This window comes from Prionailurus bengalensis, chromosome D1 (assembly GCF_016509475.1).
Source record: "Prionailurus bengalensis isolate Pbe53 chromosome D1, Fcat_Pben_1.1_paternal_pri, whole genome shotgun sequence".
Lineage (NCBI taxonomy): Eukaryota > Metazoa > Chordata > Mammalia > Carnivora > Felidae > Prionailurus > Prionailurus bengalensis.
The window spans coordinates 107,979,807-108,000,888 of NC_057346.1; the positions used below are offsets into that span (position 1 = coordinate 107,979,807).

At 59.4% G+C, this 21,082-nt stretch overlaps 1 protein-coding gene across 1 annotated transcript in view; it reads right to left on the bottom strand.

The window, feature by feature from the left end:
* Positions 1–21,082, bottom strand: part of MACROD1 (mono-ADP ribosylhydrolase 1) — a 142,472-nt gene that overhangs the window by 119,582 nt on the left and 1,808 nt on the right. Inside the window, 2 exon segments of the mRNA XM_043581512.1 lie at positions 10,406–10,522; positions 11,175–11,276. Of these exon segments, the coding sequence (XP_043437447.1) occupies positions 10,406–10,522; positions 11,175–11,276 (219 nt within the window).

Below are 21,082 nucleotides of genomic sequence, written 5' to 3' on the forward strand. Positions count from 1 at the left end.
GGTTGGCAGGGTGGAAAGCACGTGCCATGGGCATCCAGGCCAAAAGCTCCCAGGTGTGGGCAAGTGCACGGGGCACCTTCTTATCGGACGCCCAGCTCAGTGTCCTCCCATGTCCCTTGTTTCTTCCTGTCCCTGTTTTAATGGCTCCCTAGTTTTATTGTACCTATTTTTCAGTGGAAATAGGTGGGTTAAATATTTTTAAAAAATCAATTCCAGCTCAAACGCCCACTTCCTCGGTGATAACAGCCACCATTTATTGAATTCCAACGGCTTGTCACATTTTCATGAATCTTTTCCATCCCCTCAATCACCTTCGGGGGGGTGGGGAGGGGGGGAACGCGGCTCTCCCAGCAGGGTTTACAGAAGAGGAAACTGAGGCTCAGAGGGGAGGTGTATCCTGGTCGAGGTTACAAGAGTTTATAAGTGACCACGGCGGCTCTGTCCAGTCGGCCCCCTGGCACGCCCCCATTCCCACCCCTGAGCCCCAGAGCCCAGCACTCTGCTCTGTGCAGGGGGGGGCGGGGCCCTCCTGCCGGCCTCGTTAGCGGGCAGCTGAGGCCGAGTCAAGGTCAAGGCCAGGGAGGCACTGAACACAGTCCGGTGACCCACAGAATTCCCTCACCCCCTGACCCCCGCCTACAACGCCTGGGTCCCCTCTCTGCCAAAACCCAAGGCTGCAGCCACAGCCCGCCCCACCTTCCCGTGACCCTCACCGGGGAAAGTTCCCCCGCCGGCTGCCAGACGGGATCCAGCTCCTTTGACAGTCAAAGCTGCAAAGCTCCCGTCGCAAATGTCAATTCTGGGCCATTTGCTTCGTAGATTTTAATGTTCCTGTTTCTCCTCAACATCCTCAGCAAGGTAGCTCTTGCTTTTCAAAAGGGATGTGGCGTTTGATGATGTTTAAACCGTACGTGAAATACAGCCAGGCGGCAATAATAAAACAGACGCGAGCCCTGCTGGCAGGGGAATGGCTGACAGCCGGGCCTCTCTCTTCCCACATGCTACTCCGCAGCTAAGCTATTTTTATGGCAATTACAATGTCCGAAGAGGGGGAGGAAGCAGGGATGGGGGGGGAAGGGGGTGGGTACGGCCGTACAAGGACCACTTGTAGCTGCTGGGAGCGGGGTGCAGCGGATGGGGTTTGAATGAACCAAAGCGGGTGATGCCAGCCGGGTGTCCCGGCAGAGAAAGGCCGGCCCCATCCGCCACCGGGCACTGCCCTCCCGAACCGCTGTTGGCCCTGGCTCCGTCCCCCGGTATCCGTCCTCCCTGGTGGCGGCGGTGGGGGGGGGGGGAGGGGGCTGGAGTCCTCACTGGCTCTGTCTCCTGACACAACCCCTCCTCCCCCACCGCGAGGACCCTGAGAGCTGCCGCCCCGTGTGCGGGAAGCGGGGCTCAGGGCACAGGGCACCGGGCAGCCTCCACCTAAGGGAGCTCGGCCACCACCTGTCATCAGGGAACTACAGCGCAGGCAGGCATCCTCGGGCCGCCCTCGCCACCCGAGGGCACCGCCGCGTGCACAGCCCCGTCCAGGGATGGCGACCTGGGGTCAGTGGACACCTGCCCTCCGGGGGCTCCCGTCTGGTGGTGGAGTGAGGTATTTCACTACTAAGAACGACAGTTGTCGCTCACGGAGCCCCTGCGGCCTGCCAGGCACTCGTCCACTTTCCTGTAACCCTCCACAGGGCGCACCGGTGGAAACCGAGGCTGGGAGAAGCCGTCAGCGGAACCGGATTTTTACCCCAGTCTGTATCGTGAGCAGCCACGGCCCTGGCCCCCACTTGTCCGGGGCGCCCTCCCCACGGGCACCTGCACCCTCTCACACGCGAGAAATCGCGATGGTACCGCACGCCCGCGGCCGCCCGCGGGGCCCGAGGAAGCATCTGGGCAAACACTTTGCAAAATGAATAAATGAGCCCAAAAGGTGAGCTGTGAGACTCTGAGGAGGGGGAGGGAAGGCTGGAGGTTTCAGGGGGGCCCTCGGGGTGGCGTCGGCTCTGCCCATCTGACGGGGAGCGCTTCGGTCAGCGGCCTCCCCCAACTGCTGTCTCCGCACGGGCTATTCCCACGTAACACGCACACCCTTCCCCCACTGAAGGCCCTGCCACAAGAGAGGGGGCGCCGGGCCCACCTGCCCTGCACCCTACGGTCAGCAAACCCCAAATCAGGAGGGCCCCCTGCCTCAGCAACCCGCCCTGGGCCCAGAAAGGGCTCAGTTTCCCACGGGAAGGACAAGAAGGAGGTCCCCCCAGGCCGCCCCTGTCCCCGGCCCAGCTGAGCAGCATGTGACAACAGGCCCCACCCTGCAGGACAGTGCCACCCTCCCAGAGAAGCAGCAGCAGCGAATACAAGAGCTGGCATTTCTTGAGGGCTTCCTTTAGCCCGGACATTGCGCTGTCTCCTTTCAAACTCACAGCCACCCCAGGAGGCGGGGCCTAATGCCCTCTTATTCCCATTACACAGACAAGAAAACCGAGGCTGAGATTAGATGACCTGCCTGAGGTCCCACAGCTTGTACCCAGGGCTGCAACTGCCACTGCCATGCCCTGTGATGGGGTCACCAGAGCAGGTGGGGCTGTCTGGGGAGCAGGGGTGGGGTGGGGTGGGGCGAGGAGACAGGGCCGAGCCTTGGACTCTCTTTTAGGCCATGTTATGTCCTAGAGACCACCCCACGCTGGGGCCAGATCAGGCCTCAGCCAGCAGGCCTCAGGCTCAGGGTTGGGGGTACGTACGAGCCCACCCTAGGGGTCCGGAGAGAACAGACTCGGCCCAGAGCCCCTGCAAACAGAGCCGGCTGCACAGAGCTGGGTGTCGAGGGGAAGGGAAGGGGCTCCAGTTCCTGGGGAGGGCCCGTGGCTTCCGCGTGCTGCGTCCAGACCCCTTCACCTCCCAGGGACACGGCGTACCCATCCGTTAAACAAGCAGGCGAGCCACAGCCTCCTGGAGAGGCCTCAAGCCGGCTGGGCAGCCCTTTGCCAGGGTGCTGGCGGATCATTCTGGTCGAGCAAGCCAAGGGCCGCAGATTCAGCCCTTTTCATGCTTGGCCAATTTAATGGTCCCCATTAATTTCCAAACACACACATTCCCACAAGCTCCGGCCTCCTCAGCTCAGTGCTCGGGAGAGAGAGCACGCTGGGAACACAGACAGGCACACAGGTGCAGGTGCTGAGGCCAGCCGGCCTCAAGGACAGGGAGGAGCCACTCGGCAGGGGGCAGGGGAGCACCGTGTTTCCTGACCTTGTGTCTGTCGTGATGGGGAGAAGAAGGACAAGGAGAAGGGGCCCAGTTCCTGGGGGGGGGGGGGGAGGGGGGCAGGCCTGCTTTGCCACTTTCCTGCTGTGTGACCCTGAGCAGGTCATGGCCCCTCTGGGCCTCAGACACCCTCCCATTTTCCTCTAAGAGACAGCAAATGCCTTGAGGGCAGGTACCGGTCCGCCTGAGCCTTGTATCCCCAGAGCCAGGAACCTCCCAAGCAGCCTGTAGTGTCCACGGGCAAATGCATTGCCGCCCTCTAGCCCTGGCATCGACGACGACGAGTCACGGCGGGGGCTGAGCGGTGTCTGGGCTGGGGCAGGAGGAGGAGGCCCAGAGGGGGTCACTGGCACTTCCAGTCCCTCCCTCTGTGTGACCCACTCTCAGAGGCATTCAATCAATCGTTTATTCAGCAAACTTTCACTGAAACCCAGGACAAAGGGTCACTGGGTCCAAGGCCCACGGCCCACCCACGTGTTCCCTGTGGAAGGACGGGAAGGATCTGGCCAATACACAGGAGACCTGGCAGAAGACCTGGGGACGGAAGGACCTTTCCAGAGTCCTCGAGTCCTGCCCACTGGCCAACCTCCGCTCGCTGGACCAGGCCTTGCGAGACCTCAAGGGAATCTCAATAATTCAGGAGGGATCCATCATTTATGAATTTATGTAACCGCTTCTCGACCTTGTGGAAACGAGCCGCCCTCTTCCTACAGTGGGGGAAATTAGGCCTTGGCACTGTCTCGGGTGTTGTGGGGAGGGGGCCAACGGGACCCCAGGCCTCCCAGCCGGCCTTCCAAGCTACTCTGTCCCTCACCCCTACACTAGAAGCAGAGGGAGCTTCTGAGAACACAAACGTGACTGCATCTCCCTTAAACCCCAAGTCTGAAAGGTGAGGGTTTGATTCCTGGCTCGGCCTTTTACCGGCACTCTGGTCCCGTGTGGGCCTCAGTCTCCTCGTCTGTAAAATGGGAGACATATTAGCGCCTGCCTCGGAAGTGAGGCCATGGGTGCGATGTGGGGGCAGCTTCCAGCGCGGAGGGAATAATGAATAACAAGCTGCGGCAGCCCAGACGCAGAGGCTCTGTGGGCTGAGTTGGGGGCAGGGGACGGGACCCGGGTCAACCAAGCACGACAGGAGCTAGAGCCTGCCATGGGCCTCGCAGGGCCAACGAGCCCAGACCCAGCCGAACCCAGACCCAGATGTTAGCACCACCTTTCCTGCATCGACCGCCCAATGCCTCAAACGCCACCCCTCCCCCCACTTCTCAGCTGCGCCCGCAGGGGGTGGGGGTGACAACATACCTACTCTTTGACCAGAAAAGAAAAGGGAACAAAGAAGAGGTGTTCCCACCCCGACCCCCCAAAATACAAGGATTTCCGGGTGGCTCAGTCGGTTGAGTGTCCGACTTCAGCTCAGGTCGGGAGTTCGAGCCCCACATCAGGCTCGCTGCTGTCAGCTCCGAGCCCACTTTGGATCCTCTGACCCCTCTCTCTGCCCCTCCCCAGCTTGTGTGTGCGCTCGCTCTCTCTCTCTCTCTCTCTCAAAAATAAATAAATATATATTTTTAAACACAAGGATTTCCTGGAAGCTCCAGAGTCAGGCAAACCTCCCCTCTCAGCACCAATACTGGTTAGCTGTGTGGCCTTAAGCAAGTGACTTCACATCTCTGAGCCTCAGTCTCCCCTTTGACACTGTGGGCTTACATAATAACACCAGGAGGCCAGGAAAGGTGGCATGGGATGTGCATTCAGCCCAGATCCGGAGAGAGACCCTTGCTCAGGACAGGCCATGGCTCATTCCAAGCTCCTCAGAGCTTCCCCAAGTCTCCCCTACCCTGTCTCACCCCTTCCTGCCAGGGCTCTCCCTCTCTGCCCCTGGAATGCACTCGTCCAACTTCTGACGCAGTGCCCCCTTCTCAGCACGAGCCCCGCCTCCACTTTGCCTCCTCCAGGCAGCCTTCCAGATTGTCTGCCACCCCTGCAGCAAAAGCCCTCACGGACTTTGCTATCCCTTCCCATTCATGTGTCTCACCTCACACTGGGGATTAGAGAGTGTGTCTTTTGTAGCCCAGGGCCTACCTCCCTGCCTGGTGCAAAACAGGCCTACCGCACAGTCTGCTGAATGAAGGAAAGGCCACATAGGGGCTCCAGTTCTGAATCAGTCACCTGCCAAGCTGCGCCTTGGTTTGATCACTGAAAGCGGGGACCGCAGTCCTGCCTGCCTCCAGGATGCCTCCAGGTCAGTGCCACGGTGGGGAGGGAGGGGGCAGGCCCTCACCGTGGGCCCCCGGGGGGCCTGGGCCCAGCTGCGGCTGGGCTGCCTGCCCCCAGGCAGCCCCGCACCCACCCTCCCTGCCCACTGCGGAGAGGTTGCTGCCGTCGGAGGCAGCCGGCAAGCCTCAGCAAACACATTTAAATCTGAAGTGACAGATAAAGCGATTTACGGCGACAGTTTAGCGTCAGATCACTTCCCACAAGGCAGCCGGCGTCCCTCAGCCCCTCCTGCTTGCTAGTCCATCAAGGCGGTCTCTAAATCACTGACTCTGAGCGGTGGCCCAGGGCCGGCCGGGGCTGGGCTCCTTGGGGCCTCCAGGCATCGGAAAAGATGAGGCCTGGACAGTGACTGGCTCACCAGGAGGAGGGGGCTGTAAGCGGCTGGCAGATTTTCACAAATCAAAGACCCAGGACTTAAGGACACAGAGCACCACTTCATGCCTTATTTTAAATAAATAAGCGGCTCAAAAAACTCCCAGCGAGGCAATTTGTCGCTGTGAAGCATGGTTTTCCACCCACTCTGCACGTCCCGGCCCGCGTGCCCAGGCCCCTCAAAGGCCTCATGGCCCCCCTGGGTGGGGCCGAGGATGGCCCATTTTTCAGATGAGGAAACAGAGGCTTGGAGCCGCCACCAACAGGAATACTGGGATTCCAATCAGCTCCTGGCCTCTGTGCCCACCGCGGCCCTGACTCACTGGCCTGGGACGGCTTTGAAGGGGAAGATTCCTTCTGTCTGCACAAAGCATCACATTCATCCCTGCTCTGTCCCGTTATGCCCCGAAGGCCAAAGCTGGCAGCCGGACCCCTGGGCTGGCCAAGAATGGGGGTCTTTCTTTATGCTGGGCCACTTCCTGCCCGGGACTCAGCTGTCTGCCAAAAACTAGGGAGCCACAGGCACAGGCCTGGTAAGCTGGGAACCTCAAGGGCAAGGAAGTGACCCCGTCAAGGTCATACCCCCCCATGGCAATAAGAAGATGCAAAAACCCCACAAGCCGAAGCGCCCTCCCCCCCCAGAACGGAGACCCCCAGACCGGAGCTTCTCTGGAGGAGATGCCAGGCACGGCTCTCCCCAGACGCAGCCTTGGAAGGGGAGGGCGGGGGGGGGGGGTCGTAGGCCAACCTGGAGCAGCAGGCACCGCCCCTGAGACTCTTCTGCTCCAGAACGGGGGGGCCCGCAGGGGCTCCCTGGTTTATCTTGCCAGCATGGCAACCCAATTTAATTAAGATGGATGCGGCGTGCCCCCGTGGGTAGGAGCCGTGGCCCGCTACCAGATGGCGGGAGCCTGAGACTCTCCGGGCACTGCCCGAGCGAGCAGCCTCGGCAGCAGCCTGTGAAAACACAGCCGAGGAGGGCCCGGGGTGGCCTGCCCTTCACCTGGATGCTCGGAGGGTCCTGCCCCTGTGACCGCCAGCCCTGCCACCCACCTGCCAGGCATCCCGCATTCGACTCTCCGCCCCAGCCCCCCTCCATGTACTATGCAGCATGCATCACAACACACACACACACACACACACACACACACACACACCCCACATGCATCTACAATCATACATACCACACAGAGTACACACACGCTCCAATCACATCGCAAATACCAACAGAGTGGGGTAAAAAGCGGGCCTGGACTTCAAACGCCAGAGGCCCAGTTGCAGCCAGGCTCCAAGCTCACAGCTCTTCAGGATGGAGGGAGTTTAAAAAAAAAAAAATTCTTTTTAAATTTTATTTATTTTTGAGAGACAGAGAGGTGGAGGGTGAGTGGGGGAGGGGCAGAGAGAGAGAGGGAGACACAGAATCCGAAGCGGGCTCCAGGCTCTGAGCTGTCAGCACAGAGCCCGATGCGGGGCTCGAACCCGTGAACTGCGAGATCATGACCTGAGCTGAAGTCGGACGCCCAACCGACTGAGCCACCCAGATGCCCCCAGGATGGAGGGAGTTCTAAGGATCCTGACCCCCTTTACTCTCGCAAGTCCCTCCCAGCTCCCCTGCATGCTTCCCCCTCCACGGTCCCTGCAGCTGGAGCCCAGCCCAGCCAGCTATGGCACCTTCCCTGCCCCCATCCCCATCTGGCCACAGGGACAAAAAGAAACTCCCCACACACACAAAATCCAGAAACTCCAAAGCTGACCTCAAGTCCCCAGCACCACCACCCCCGCCCCCACCACTCCCCATGGGCCTCTGACCCCCATGGGACCAACACTGCCCTCAGCTTCAAAAATAAAAATTTAAAAATTCGCACCCCGCTATAATTGCTCGCTCCTTTTCCTCATTGTGGCTCGGCGGTCGGTGCTGAGAAGCAATTATTCATGGCTAATGATTATAATCAAGTCAAATAGAATTTAATGGACACGTATTCTCTTCCTGCTTGAAACTTTACATATGAATTAAGCACATATGGGTTTCACGAGGCACAGACCAGATTTATGCAGGCCCGAAAAGCCCCGCGTTGCCGCGACTTTTATTCTGCTAATAAACAGGCTGATTTACGGGCACCACCGGGCGCGGAAACCGCGATCTCTGCTGCCCCCTGGTGGGCGGCAGGCCGGAGCTGAGCCAAGGCCATTGGGGCCCCCAGGGATGAGGCCGGAGGACCCTGGGCGTGGGGCCCCAGGCCACCGCCACCAATAACCCCTGAGGTCTGACCAGTGGCAAGGCCACCGGGAAAATGCCTGGAGGGAGGGCCCAGAGGGGAAGCAGGCTCTGTGTGTGGGGCCTGCCTCAGCCATTCCCGGGGGGTCCTCCCTGCTGTGAGAATCTAGGGGAAAAAAGAAGATCCCAGGACAACACACCAAGAAGCGTCGGGTAAACTGAGGCAAGCAGGGAGAGATGAAAACTGCTCATCAGCAGGAGCAGCATCCCTTGGCATTCCCGGACACCCAGAGCGTCAACGGCGGCATCGGTTCTAGCGCCAACGACAGAGGCAGGTGATGAGTCCTTGGTTCGCTCCAGGTGCTGCATGAGCATCACCGCTCACGAGCATGGGTCCCTAATGCCCCCAACAACCCAGCGACTGGGCTTTCTACCGTCCCCGTCACGCAGAGGGGGAGACAGAGGCCCAGGCACGTACACGGAGAAGAGGAGTCCCCAGAGAGATGCGGCAAACGCCCCCACCCCCAACCCAGTGCAGCTGAATGCAGCCGGGACCAAAGTGCTCTTCTGAGAGCGAGGGGGGCTGAGAGCCGCTGCTCTCGGGAGTCCGGCCAGGCACAAGGGCACTTCAGAAGAGCCACGAATCCCATCCACGGCCCCGCATGCAGCCTCCGCCCTGTCCCTACTGCATCCCACCAACACCCTCCCTTGGGCTCCACACCTCCCTCCTGGCCTGCCAGCGACCGACTCCGACTCCGTTAGAAAGGAGCTGATAAGATGCCCCATTTATCCTTCTGGCCACTTTGCAGCTCATCAGGAAAAGTGCCGCCAGGGATCCATTCACACCCTTGCCAACGACGGCCCAGGCACCCAGCAGAGCGGCCCCACCAGCCTGCAGGGCTGAACCCTCAGCCACGGCTCCAAGGCTTGGTCCTTCCACCCCAGGCCAGCCCCTCCTGGGTCCAGGTGGCAAGAAGGCCCTTCTCCTCCGGACCACTAGGACATCTGCCGACCCAGCTTGGCTTGTCTTCACCCCATGTCTCCCCAGAGACTCGCAGACCTGCTAAGCAGCCTGAGAGAAACCCAGCAGAAGCACCAGCAGAAACTCGAAGGTGACCGAGCTCCCTCTGCTCTGAGTCAGAACTCCTGCCTTTGTGTGACCCGTCACCTGTGCGCTGAGATGGGCAACGTGGCGGCGGGGGCAAGGGGAGGTGGGGAGGACACCTGTGTGACTGCACAAACAGGCAGAAAGATACACAGAACAACGCCACTGCCGGAAATGCAACCCAGACCACCAGCAGGCGGGCCTGGGACAGGCCGAGTGGCTGCCTCACCCCAGATTCCGTGAGCCCGGACCAAGAAGAGCAGCAGGGCAGGCCCACCACGTCCCAGGGTCACTGGGCGATGCCACTCCCTGGCCAGCACTGGGGTTAGACACAATGGCCGCAAGCCCGAGGGCAAGGTGGAGGAGATCTGAGCCGCTGGGCGAGGAGGGGGGGGGGGGAGTTGCTGAGACTGCACTGGTCGGGAGGTAGGTGTGGCGGCACAGCAAGGTTTCCCCAGAGGAGGCTCTGCCCACGTCTCCAAACCTTTCTGGAAGGAAGCTCCTCCCCGCGAAGCTTGATAAGCAGGGGAACGAGGGCTGGGATTCAGCCCCCGCTCGTTCTGGCCCCACGAAGTACCATGGACTTGACTGTCCCTTGACGCCCCACCCCTGACCTTGGCCAGACACCCGCAGCCTAGGAGGAGGGCAGCCACCTTCCTCCGGCCCCCAGGAGGGAGAGAAGCAGGAGGCCGGCTAGAGCCACAGCAGGAAGCTGAGCGTAGGGCACAGGGGCCTCTGCCCCCGCTTTCCCCTTGACGAGCTCGCCCGCTCCAGGCATAAAGGGGGGGCACGGCAGGCAGGAGGCAGGGGAAGGAGAGCAGTGGTCGGGCGTCTAGAGCCCTCGAGGTCAGACCGCCCTGTTCTGGCCGCCGCCTTCCTGGCAGGCCAAGCCCAGCGCGATTCCAGCCAAGCTCTCTCCCTTCCCGGCCGCTAATGGGTCTCGGAGCTGCAGGGCAGCTCGGCCAAGGAGCCCCCGGCACGGCAGGTCAAGGCTTCAAGGGAAGGCAGTCGGCGCGGCCCACGCGCTGGGCTCCTGTGGCGCCGGCGAGCCACCCTCCTCCGGCCACCCGAGCCTCCTCGCTGGAGCCAGGTGGCGCCCACCCGCGCCCCGCACCGCAGACCGGGGCGAAGGTGACGAGGCGGCCCCCCGGCTCTCGGGCGCGAGCCAGCCAGAAGCCCCCACTCACCGGCGTTGACGATGGCGTCCACCTCCAGCTTGGTGATATCGCCTCGGAACAGGGAGATCTTCTCGTTCAGTTGCTTATCCTTCTTGTACTTTGGCTCCTCCACCTTCGCGGTCACCCCTGGACGAGCAGAGGCCAAGGGGTGGGGGGTCGGAGGGAGGCCCGCACTACAGAGGGACCCACCGGTGCCTCCGTCGACCCCACCCCCCTACCCCCACCGCCTCCGGAGGCAGCCTGCGGCGTGGTGACTGAGGACACCGGTCACGGCCTCCCATGATGATTAAGCACCTCTCGTGTGAGGCACGTGCTTGGTGTCCTTGAATTTTTGCAAGGTTGAACACAGGTGCACTATTAACGTCACTCATCCCCATTCTACAGACGTGGAAACTGAGGCCTAGGCGGGTGACCGCCTACCGGTTCCCCGGGTGCCCCGGGGTTAGCGATGGCCGGGCGTGCAATTTGCGGGGCCTGGACGCTCGCCAGCGTGCCCCAAGGCAGGCCACCATCCCTCTGCGTCAAATCCCGGCTCCTGACAACCGTGCGGGCGGGCGGTCCGGGGCTCAGTTTCCCAACAGCACAAGGCGGATAAAAACGGAAGCTGCCTCAGACTGTGCTCATAATTAAGGGAGGTGATGCACGCACCGTGCCCCACACATAGCGAGCGCTTGACGCACGCGGCTGGCCTTCCTGGCGCGGTCGGTACGACGCTCCCCCCACCCGGGCTGAACAGGCCTCCCGCCAAGTAGCCAGGGGTCCCTGGCGCGGGGCCTACCTTTCGCTGTCTCCTTCCATGTCGGGATCTTCTTCAGCCTGACGAAGTCCCTGCAGAAGTAATGTTCCTCTCGCTGCTTGTCGCTCAGGCCCTTCAGAAACGCTACAGGGGTGAGACGGGGCAGGCAGGAAGGAGAGTCAGGGCCGGCAGGCAGGACGGAGAGCAGTCCCAGGGGCTTCTCCCACCCCTCAGCCCCCGTAGGCTCCCCTCCTCACCGAGACTGTCACCTCGTCCGAGGATGCAAACCAGCCCTACATGTCCACCCTTCCCACAGGCACATGAAGAGGCGGGGTGTTAGAGCCAGGAGGCCCTTAGAACATTCTGCCCTGCCCACTTTGTTCAGGAGGGGAACTGAGGCCCGGGAAGACAGAGGACAGCTCTCAGGTACCACAGACCTGAGTTCGGAATTCAGCTCTGCCGCTTTCCAGCTGTGTCCGCGGACCTCTGGGTCCCTAATTTCTACATTTAGAGCGTGGGGATTAAGATGCCCCTTAAAGGATAATCTCAAGCTTACTCGGGACATATAAGGAAAGCAGGTTGGTGGCACGGATGAGTTACATCATCAGTTACATCCTCAATAGACCGCTTCATCATCACATGGTTATTTGGAAGGGGCAGGACACAGGGAACAGGACAGACATCCTCAAAGAGCCAAAGAACCAGATCTGGTGGCTGTTCGCGGCATCCCCCCAGAACGGGCAGAGAGTTCCCCACAGACAGATGCCCGGGTGGGCTTCTCCCAGTGTGAACCAAGTAAGCAGCTAGAATTGGCCCCATCTTACAGAGGAGGAAACGGGGATCTCGGAAAGGGTAGGCCATACATAGTCACACATAGCCCCTTCCCCCTGCTCCCTCTCTCTCTCTCTCTCTCTCTCTCTCTCTCTCTCTCTCTCTCTTTCAGCACGGAGCCCCCTTCTGAGGCTTCCCCACTAGCACAGCGGTCCAGGCTTCTGGCTCTCGGGCTCCCTCTGCCGGCCTGAGGCCGCCAGGCGCCCAGGCTCTCAGCCCAGCCTTGCCCCCCTAGACTGCATGCTCCCCAAATGGAGCGGCCCTCACTGACCACTTGTTGGTGGTGGGTAACAAACAGCCAAGGCCACACTCAAGGAACTCAAGAAGCATCAGAAAATGTGCAGAGGTGGGGGGGGGGGTGGCAATTAGGGGAGGCGGTGGGAGAGGAAGGGTTTGCCTCCTGGAGGCTTCTGCAAAGGGCAGGTGTTCAGGAGAGAGGTGGGGCCTCCAGCCGCGCCCTTCGCCTTGCAGAAGTCAGTGCATCCACAGCCTTCGCTCCTCAAGGACGCACCAGGAGCACGGGAAGGGCCCAGCTCACAGCCCAGCTCCGTATTATGGTTGGGATTATTATAAAAGGTTCACAGCACCCCAAATCTGCTTCAGCTGTGGCTTAAGCCAGAACGATACTTTCTGGCAGCCCACTCCCCAAACCTCTTCCACTAACACCGACGATGTGCATTCGGTGCAAGGATAAAGGCAGACGTGGTCCTGGCCCTCGTGAACCTGCAGTCCGGCAGAGACATGGAGGCCAAGCTGGATGGAGGCCATCCAGCAAGCAATCCAAATCCCGAGGCCGTTTGGGGGGGAGGGGGCAACAGGAACCCCAGTCCGGGGGGGTTCAGCGAGACTCAGAAGAGGAAGGGAGATAGCCAGGACAGGGAAGGGTGTTTCATCACCATCTAAACCGTATGTTCGAGGTCCTGGGTGAGCGAGATCCAGGGTATGGGGCAGAGGGCAAGCATGGGGGGTGGGGGGGATGACACTGGGAGGAGGTGGGGTCAACTGTGGAGCCACCAAGTCTGTTCAGGACTGACTTCACCCCAGGGGATTAAATTCGGATTCAAAATGCTTTTACCAGGGGCACCTGGGTGGCCCAGTCGGTTAAGCATCCGACTTCCGGCTTAGGTCACGATCCCACAGTTTGTGAGATCGGGCCCCACCTTGGGCTTTCCGCTGTCAGCTCAGAGCCCACTTGGAATCCTCTGTCCCCCGCGCTCTCTCTCTGCCCCTCCCCCCCTCAAAAAATAAATAAACATTAAAGATATGCTTTCACCAAACTCGTGCAACTCAACACCGACGAAGCAAACAATCCGATTTTTAAAAAATGGGCAAAAGATTTGCGTAGACGGTTTTCAAAGGAGACATCCAGAGGGCCGGTAGACACACGAAAAGCTGCTCGAATCACTCGTCATCAGGGAAATGCAAATCAAAGCCACAGTGAGATGTCACCTCACACCAGCCACCGATGGCTAGAATCAAAAAGACAGGAAACAAGACATAACAAGGGGTGGCGAGGCTGCGGAGAAAAGGGAACCCTGGTGCACTGTCGGTGGGAATGTAAACTGGGGCTTCCACTGTGGAAAACAGTTCGGCGGTCCCTCGAGAAATTAAAAGCAGAAATACCGAGGGCGCCCGGCTGGCTCGGTTGGTAGGGCATGCAACTCTTGGTCTCGGGGTGGTGAGTTTGAGCCCCGCGTCGGGGGTGGAGATAACGAACGAATGAATGATGAATGACTGAACGAACGAATGAATAAAAGACCATACGATTCAGTCATTTCACTTCATTTACCCAAAGAAAATGAAAGCCCTGATTCAAAACGATACGTGCGCCCCTAACGTTCACTAAGGCACTATTTACAGTCGCCCAGACACGGAGGCAACCAAAGTTGGATGGCTGAACGGGTAAGAAAGATGTGGTTGACGTATACAGTGGAACAAAAGAGGACGAAATCTTGCCATCTGCGGCAACACGCGTGGAGTTAGAAAATGTTATGCCGAGTGGCATAAGTCAGACAGAACAGGACAAGCGCGACATGATTTCACTTAATACGTAGAATCTAAAAACCAAAACAGAAACTGCCTCCGTTGGCACAGGGCCAAGGGGCACGGGGATGGGGGAAATGGGTGACGGGACCTAAGAGGAACGAATCTGCGGTTGCAAAATAAGTATGTCACGGGGAATGAAAAGTACAAAAAAAAAAAAAAAATGCTTGGGGCGCCTGGGTGGCTCAGTTGGTTAAGCGTCCGACTTCGGCTCAGGTCATGATCTCACCGTTCGCGGGTTCGAGCCCCGCGTCGGGCTCTGTGCTGACAGCTCGGAGCCTGGAGCCCGCTTCGGATTCTGTGTCTCCCTCTGTCTCCGCCCCTCTCTGGCTCACACTCTGTCTCTCTCTCTCTCTCTCTCTCTCTCTCAAAAATAAATATTTAAAAAATAATAAATAATTAAAAATTTAAAAACATGCTTTCGCCAGATATAGATTACAAACTCTCCCCACCGCCAGCTAAGGGGCCAAGGATATCCGACCGTGGATGGCACCCAGTGTGGACGGTCCCCTCCGTCGCTAGTGTGTTTCTATGCTCCCAGCCCATCTCCCTGCCTGGAGGGAGGACCCAGAGGGAAGCAGGCTTCTCAAGGGGCTGCTTTCCCTGCTGGACATGTGACCCCGGGCACAATCTGAGTAACAGGTCAAGGGCTCCCACATAAATGCTCCTTTCTTTGTGTGTTGGGGGGAGGGTGTTGGTATTTGGAAAAGAGCTGAAGTGCTTCTCCAAGGCTTGGCTGTCCTCTTCTGGAAAGCAGGGGGTGGCGGGGCGGGGGGGGGGGGTTACAGAAATCTCTCCCTCCTGTTCTAAAGAAAAGCAAAACAGGCCTAGTTGGGTACTTAGCAAAGCACTCAGCTGCTGGCGGACAGAACCACTGAGCCAAGGACAGACTGTGGAGCAAAGGCCAGGCTCTGCCGCGGCCTGATAGTCTGAATGCAGAGCAGTTAGTTAATAAATATTTACTGAGCACCCACCATGCACCAAGCCCCGCGGGTGGGAGGCAGGGGGAGCTTTGGGGCCTGACCAAGCAGAGGGGAGGCGGGGACAGATTCCTGGAGGAGGTACCTCTGACTCCTCGGGTCTGCCCCAGAGGCTGCAAAATTGCTAGAGAAAATCCCGTGGCGAAACAGAAGGCTCCTTCTAAATTCCTGATCGCCTCCCCTGGAGGCCCAGCTGCTCCCCCTCGCCCTTCTCCCCTTTCCCAAGGACCCTCCCCCCACATCCAGAAGATGCTGCCTCCTCCTGCCGGCTGGGAACTGGGCCACGGCCCCTGCCTGGCCCTCCCTCCCTCAGCCCAGGCTGCCTGCTCACCTCCCAGAGGCTCCTGCGGTTCCTCCTCCCCTGGACTGTCCCATCTGTGCCCTCAGACACCCCCTCGTGGCCTCTCGTGTCTCAAGGTCATGAACCCTCCCTCAACCGTGCACTCTGCACCCTGCAGCCGAGGCCTCCTTTCTGTCTCCCTCCTCCACCGTCTCCACTTCCTCCCTCTCCTGCTCCCCTGAGCCCTCACCAGTCTCACCAAGGCCAAGGTCAGAGACACCACACAGGTCACATGGCCCCATGCAGGGGCCCTCTTGTCCTCCCGTATGCACTCAGCATCCCCCCTTCCCCTCAGGATCCCTCCTTTCCTGGCTCCCACCCCACTCACCCCTACGGTCTCCTTGCTGCCTCCCCTCCTCCTTAATCTACACCCTCTCCCTGGTGTTCACATCCATCCCGTGCATTCAAAACCCTCCTTCGGCTAATGGTCCCGGGGCTACACCTCCAGCCCCTCATCTCTCCGCCGAGAGTCCCATCCTCCTTCCCCCCAAAAGTGGTTTGTTCTTTCACTTTTCTCCCTTCTCAATGAACCCCCAACTCCGCTAGGACCCCAAAACCGGGGCTCCTTCCTTTCTCCCAGTCCCCTGGCTCCATCAAGCTGCAGGCTGTTAGATCTATCCCCACAATACCCCCCCAAAACCAAGCCTTCTGCTCACCCCCAGCAGGGGCCAGGGCGCTCTTATTGCTCCCTAGAACCACCTGGAAGCTGTCTACTGCCCGTGCACTCCCCACGTCCACCCGATTGCCTGTTCCTCACACAGCAGCCCAGGGACCTTGGGAACAGAATTCTCTCCACTTAAAGCTCAGTTCAAACTGCGAGTCCCCACCAAGGCCCACATGACAGCCACGCCTCTCCCCCAACCTCCTCCACGGCCTCCCTCCCCATAACACTCCACTCTCCTTCTTACACTTCTGCAGTCCACGCAGATCAATCTCCTTTCAGTTCCTCCCACAGTCAGACTGTTTCTTGCCTCAGGGCCTTTGCACCTGCTGTGCCCCCTGCCTGACCTTCCTTTACAGGCCCCTCCCAGCTGCCTCCCCCAGCCCCAGAGTAGCCCCTCCCCTACTGGCTATGCTTTATTCCTCTCCTGACCTTGGCCGCTTGGGGATCTGTGGTGTTTACTTTGGATTCCCACCATCTGGCACAGTGCATGGCATGTGTGAGCGCCGACGGGCATCTGTGGGATGAACCGATGAATGAATGAGCTGAGACCTGAATGTCGAGGGCGGGTTTGCTAAGACAACAGAGTCTTCCAGGTGGAGGAGACAACACAGGCAAACGCCCTGAGGCAGGAGACAGCATTCGGGTGGGGAAATGGAGAGAGATCTAGAACAGCTGGACCAGAGAGCAAAGGCAAGGCTGCGGCAGCCAGCCGTCTCGGCTCATCTCCCATCTGAAGAACAGAGACAGTGGAAGGAACACGCTGGCCCAAGCCGCTCCTTGGTCCCGCTGGGTTTGGGTTCACGACCTCCCGACATCACGTTCACGGGCAGGTCACTCGCCCTCTCTGAGCCTCAGTTTTCTCATCTCTGGGATAGGGACCGGGCAGCCTGGCCGGGAATGAGAAGGGGCTGTCAGGGCGTCTGGAAGCTGCAAAATGCAAGACATACAGCGGATACACGGCCCTTCCTGCGAGCGGAGACTCGAAGAGTACAAAGCGAAACAGGACGAAATTTGGGGGGGGGGGGGGAGGGCTTTTCTTTTCCAACGTGGAGGCGAAGAGGAACTTTGCGAATTATTTGGGTGCCCACATTTGCCATCTTGCACGCTTGAGACCAAAGATATCCCTGCTCAGAGGCTTTGGCACGCCCAAGCGTGGGGTTCTCCCAGCCTGCCGAGACACTGGAGGGACTGGCCAGCCAGGACCGGGGCCAACCCTGCAGGACTCCCGTGTGCTGAGTCCCTCTGGCTGGGCAAGCCAGGACGGGACCCAGGCCAAGGCTCTCGCGACACTGTCCTCCCCGGTATCTGGGGCCTGGTCTGAGGGGCCCACAACCCGCGCAGCCCGCAGGGCCCCCTCTAGCAAAATCCAAAAGATGGCTCCACCTCCCAGCCTGTCTCTTCCAGTTCACGGTCCCCAGGCACACACCTAGCGTGGGAGGCACGACGTCCTCATCTCCAGAGCGAGGCTGTGGCCTGACTGACCCCTGAGGAACCACACACAGCGCTGGTCTCTGATTTACGGGGAAGGAGAAGCCAATGGTGACTCCCCCCCGGGCTCCGAGGGACCAAGGGTCATCCTCACTGCCTTGGCTTCCGCTGTCGGAGAAGCCCCACACATGTATAACATTTTCTTCCTCCTTTTGCCAGAAGGACAGATGCAGACTGAAGGCACAAGCGAGTTTTATTTTCCTTATAAAAGATGTATAACACACGTTTTAATTTTCTTTTTTGGAGAGGCGAGAGTATTTCACAGCTCAGTGAGACAGGTGTTGCAAAAAGATGTCTGCAGTAAATTTTGATGGGGAGGCCTGACCCCAGACGGAGCGCTCAGCGGCTCTCGGGCACGAAAGCCGGGCTGGAGGAAGCAGCCTGTGCCAGAGCCATAAAGTGCAGCGGGCGAACGGGAATTCAATGATGTGTTTTAAGAAGTGTCTTTATGGCACTTTGCTAGACGGTGTTCAGAAAGGTGAGGGCCGGCTGGCACAGAGGGAGATTCCTCTTCTGGAGAAGGCCGGGTGGATGGGGCTGATAACGGCGGGGCTCGGGGAACACAGCGGCAGGGGCATTAATCACCCGGGCCCAATGTCCCCCAAGAGCAGGGCCTCGTCAAAATCACGGGCAACCGCCAGACGGGGCATGAGGCACCTCGGAGCTTTATTGCTCTCCCTGGGCCCCCGCGCCTTCGCCCGTGCTGGGATATGCCAAGGCCGCTTCCCCAGAAGACAGGTGGGGGAAGACACCCCCCACCCCCAGTTCCCAGACGTGCCTGTGGATTTCCCCAGTTCGGTCATCAAATCAGAGAAACCATCCACTCTGCGTGAAACCCCACGGGGGGTTGAAATTAGTCCTCGTCCCCTTCCCAGTGAAAAGCGGGGCCAGAACAGGCGAGCGCGAGCTTGCGGAGAGGAAACGAGGCTCAGGATACACAGGTCGGGGCTCCAACACTTGAGACCACGAGGGAGACAAGTTTATACGGGCCCAGTGTTGCTGTGGCCAAAACAGAGCAGACAGGGGAGACGGGCCTGAGGGGTGGCAAGAAAGGGGGCCGCTGGGGACCCTTGGGACACCGTGGGGGGCCACCATATTCAAAATGGTTTCTGAGGCGAGCCCAGCACGACCCACGGAATCAGGTGCTGTTGGCCCCGTTTCGCAGATGGGGAAACCGAGGCACGGGGAGCGTGGAGGCAGGGGTGCTGGGGCTTGCCCATGTCTGGTGACACCAATGCCCACCCTCTTTTTAGCAGTTCGCTCTGCCCCCACTGCGGGTCAGAAGGAGGACCTGTGGCCCTTCTCCCGAAGGCTGCACCCCACCCTGTGGGGACACAGCCCCTAGATGCCCCCAGTGCTCAACCTTAAGTAACCTCGTGCCCAACTCCCTTTACAGTACAACAATCTTCTGATAAAAAGGCACTATCTGGGGGGATGATGAGGCCCCCCCATCACTGAGGGAATTAAATTAGGGAAATTCGGCCATGTGTCCAGGGGACTCACGGGGCCAGGAGCTGAGACATCCCAGGGCCCAGGGCAGGCACTCGGCACTACAAAGAGACTGAAACGCTGAGCGAGTGACCGACCACCCAAGGAAGGGGCTCCTCGGTGGGCAGGCCCACCCCTTGCAGGGAAGCCCTGCCCAGCCTGCCCAGGACGGTGGGGGCAGCTTCCACAATCGTTCCCCCAGCTCCGCAGCTGAGAGCACAGGCCGCCGAGTGAACTCAGACTATGCTTTGGCTTCCACGTGGCTGTTCCACGGGGAGAGGAGGCCCCGCCCAGGCACACGCGAGTTTCCAGACCCCGTGTGATCATATCTCCCTCCGAGAGCGCCGCGTCAACCTTCTGACGCTCCATCAGGCTCCCGTGAGCTTGGTTACTGTGTGCCAGTCTTCGAGAGAGGATCGTCTCGGGCACAGACAGGCCTTTGGGGGCCTATGTCCGTATATCCCCGAGAGAAAGGAGAGCGTGTGCCCACCAAAGGCACGTACGGGAATGATCAGAGCAGCGTTATTCCCAACAGCCCCGAACTGGAAAACGAAACGCCCACCCACAGAATGGGCACCCGAAGTGGGGTAGGTCCACGCCATGGCACACTACACAGCAATAAAGAAAAAAAACAGCAGGGGCGCCTGGGTGGCGCAGTCGGTTAAGCATCCGACTTCAGCTCAGGTCACGATCTCACGGTCCGTGAGTTCGAGCCCCGCGTCGGGCTCTGGGCTGATGGCTCAGAGCCTGGAGCATGCTTCCGATTCTGTGTCTCCCTCTCTCTCTGCCCCTCCCCCATTCATGCTCTGTCTCTCTCTGTCTCAAAAATAAATAAATGTTTAAAAAAATTTTTTTTAAAAAAAGAAAAAAAAAGCAGAATGAAGGAATGGTGTGGGGGCCTCCCCAGGAGGACCAAAGCTTGGACCCCAATCAGAGGCAGGCTCCAGCTAAAGCGGCTCCCCGGGGGGGGGTGGTGGTTTTAAAAAGATGCCTCGGATTCTTTGAGCCTCCTCTCTTCCAAAGGTAGAGACAAATTTCCCTCCCCTTGAATCTGGGCCAGACTCCATGACTCCATGCTAAGCCCCAGAATAAAACAGACGGGTCGGCCAAACTAGGTCACAGAAAGGCACCGTAGCTTCTGGCTTGGTCGCCTCACGCTCCCTGTCTTGGGTTATATGCTCCGGGGGAAGCCAGCTGCCATGTCGTGAGGGCACCCAAACAGCCTCGTGGAGAGACCCCCTCCCCCCCCCCGCCCCCGCCCGCAGTGAACTCAGGCCTTCAGCCAACGGCCACTTTATGTGAATGAGCCACCTGGGATGGCCGTAACTAAGTCCCAGTGGGCCTCCGGGAAACCCTCACACAGAACCACCCCGCTAAGCGACCCCTAGGTTCCTGACCCTCAGACACTTGAGATAATAACCGTTGTTTGCCGTCTTAAGCGCCTGAATTTGGGGATAACCTGTGACTCAAAAATATTTCACTAAAACACACAGATCACCCCGACAAGCCTGCTGGGGGTCTTTGCACCCGGGGCCGCGGCTCCTGGGGCAAGGCTGCCCCCCCCCCACTGCCCCCTGACTGGATACTGGAGCTCAGGCAGCGCCATCTGCCATGGTTTCTTCCCAGCAGTGACCTCTGTCTGGCACCGCCCCATTGGCTTGACCACATTTTCAACTGTTTCCTTCCCCTAGGGAAGAAGCTTCGTGAGGGCAGGGACCTCGCCTATGTCACTCATGACTGAATCCCAGCAGCAGAACAGTGCTGGCCGCATAGAAGGCGCTCAGTAAAAATGGATGAATGAGGGGCGCCTGGCTGGCTCAGTCAGAAGAGCATGAGACTCTTGACCTCAGGGTCGTGAGTTCAAGCCCCACGTCGGGTATACAGAGTACTTAAAAGTAACTAACTATACTTAAAAAAAAAAAGGATGAATGAATGGAAATCCCAGCTCCAAGCAGAGACACCACAGTAGTCTGGGAATCCCTGGCCTGTCAGCTTCACAAGGTCTGGAAGTTTTCAAGGGGCACCGGGGAACGGGAGGGGGTGGGGAGCTGGATCCTAGAAATAATGGCAGATCCAGGAGCAGGTGGCTGGGCCCCTTGCCTCCCTCGCTTTCTTT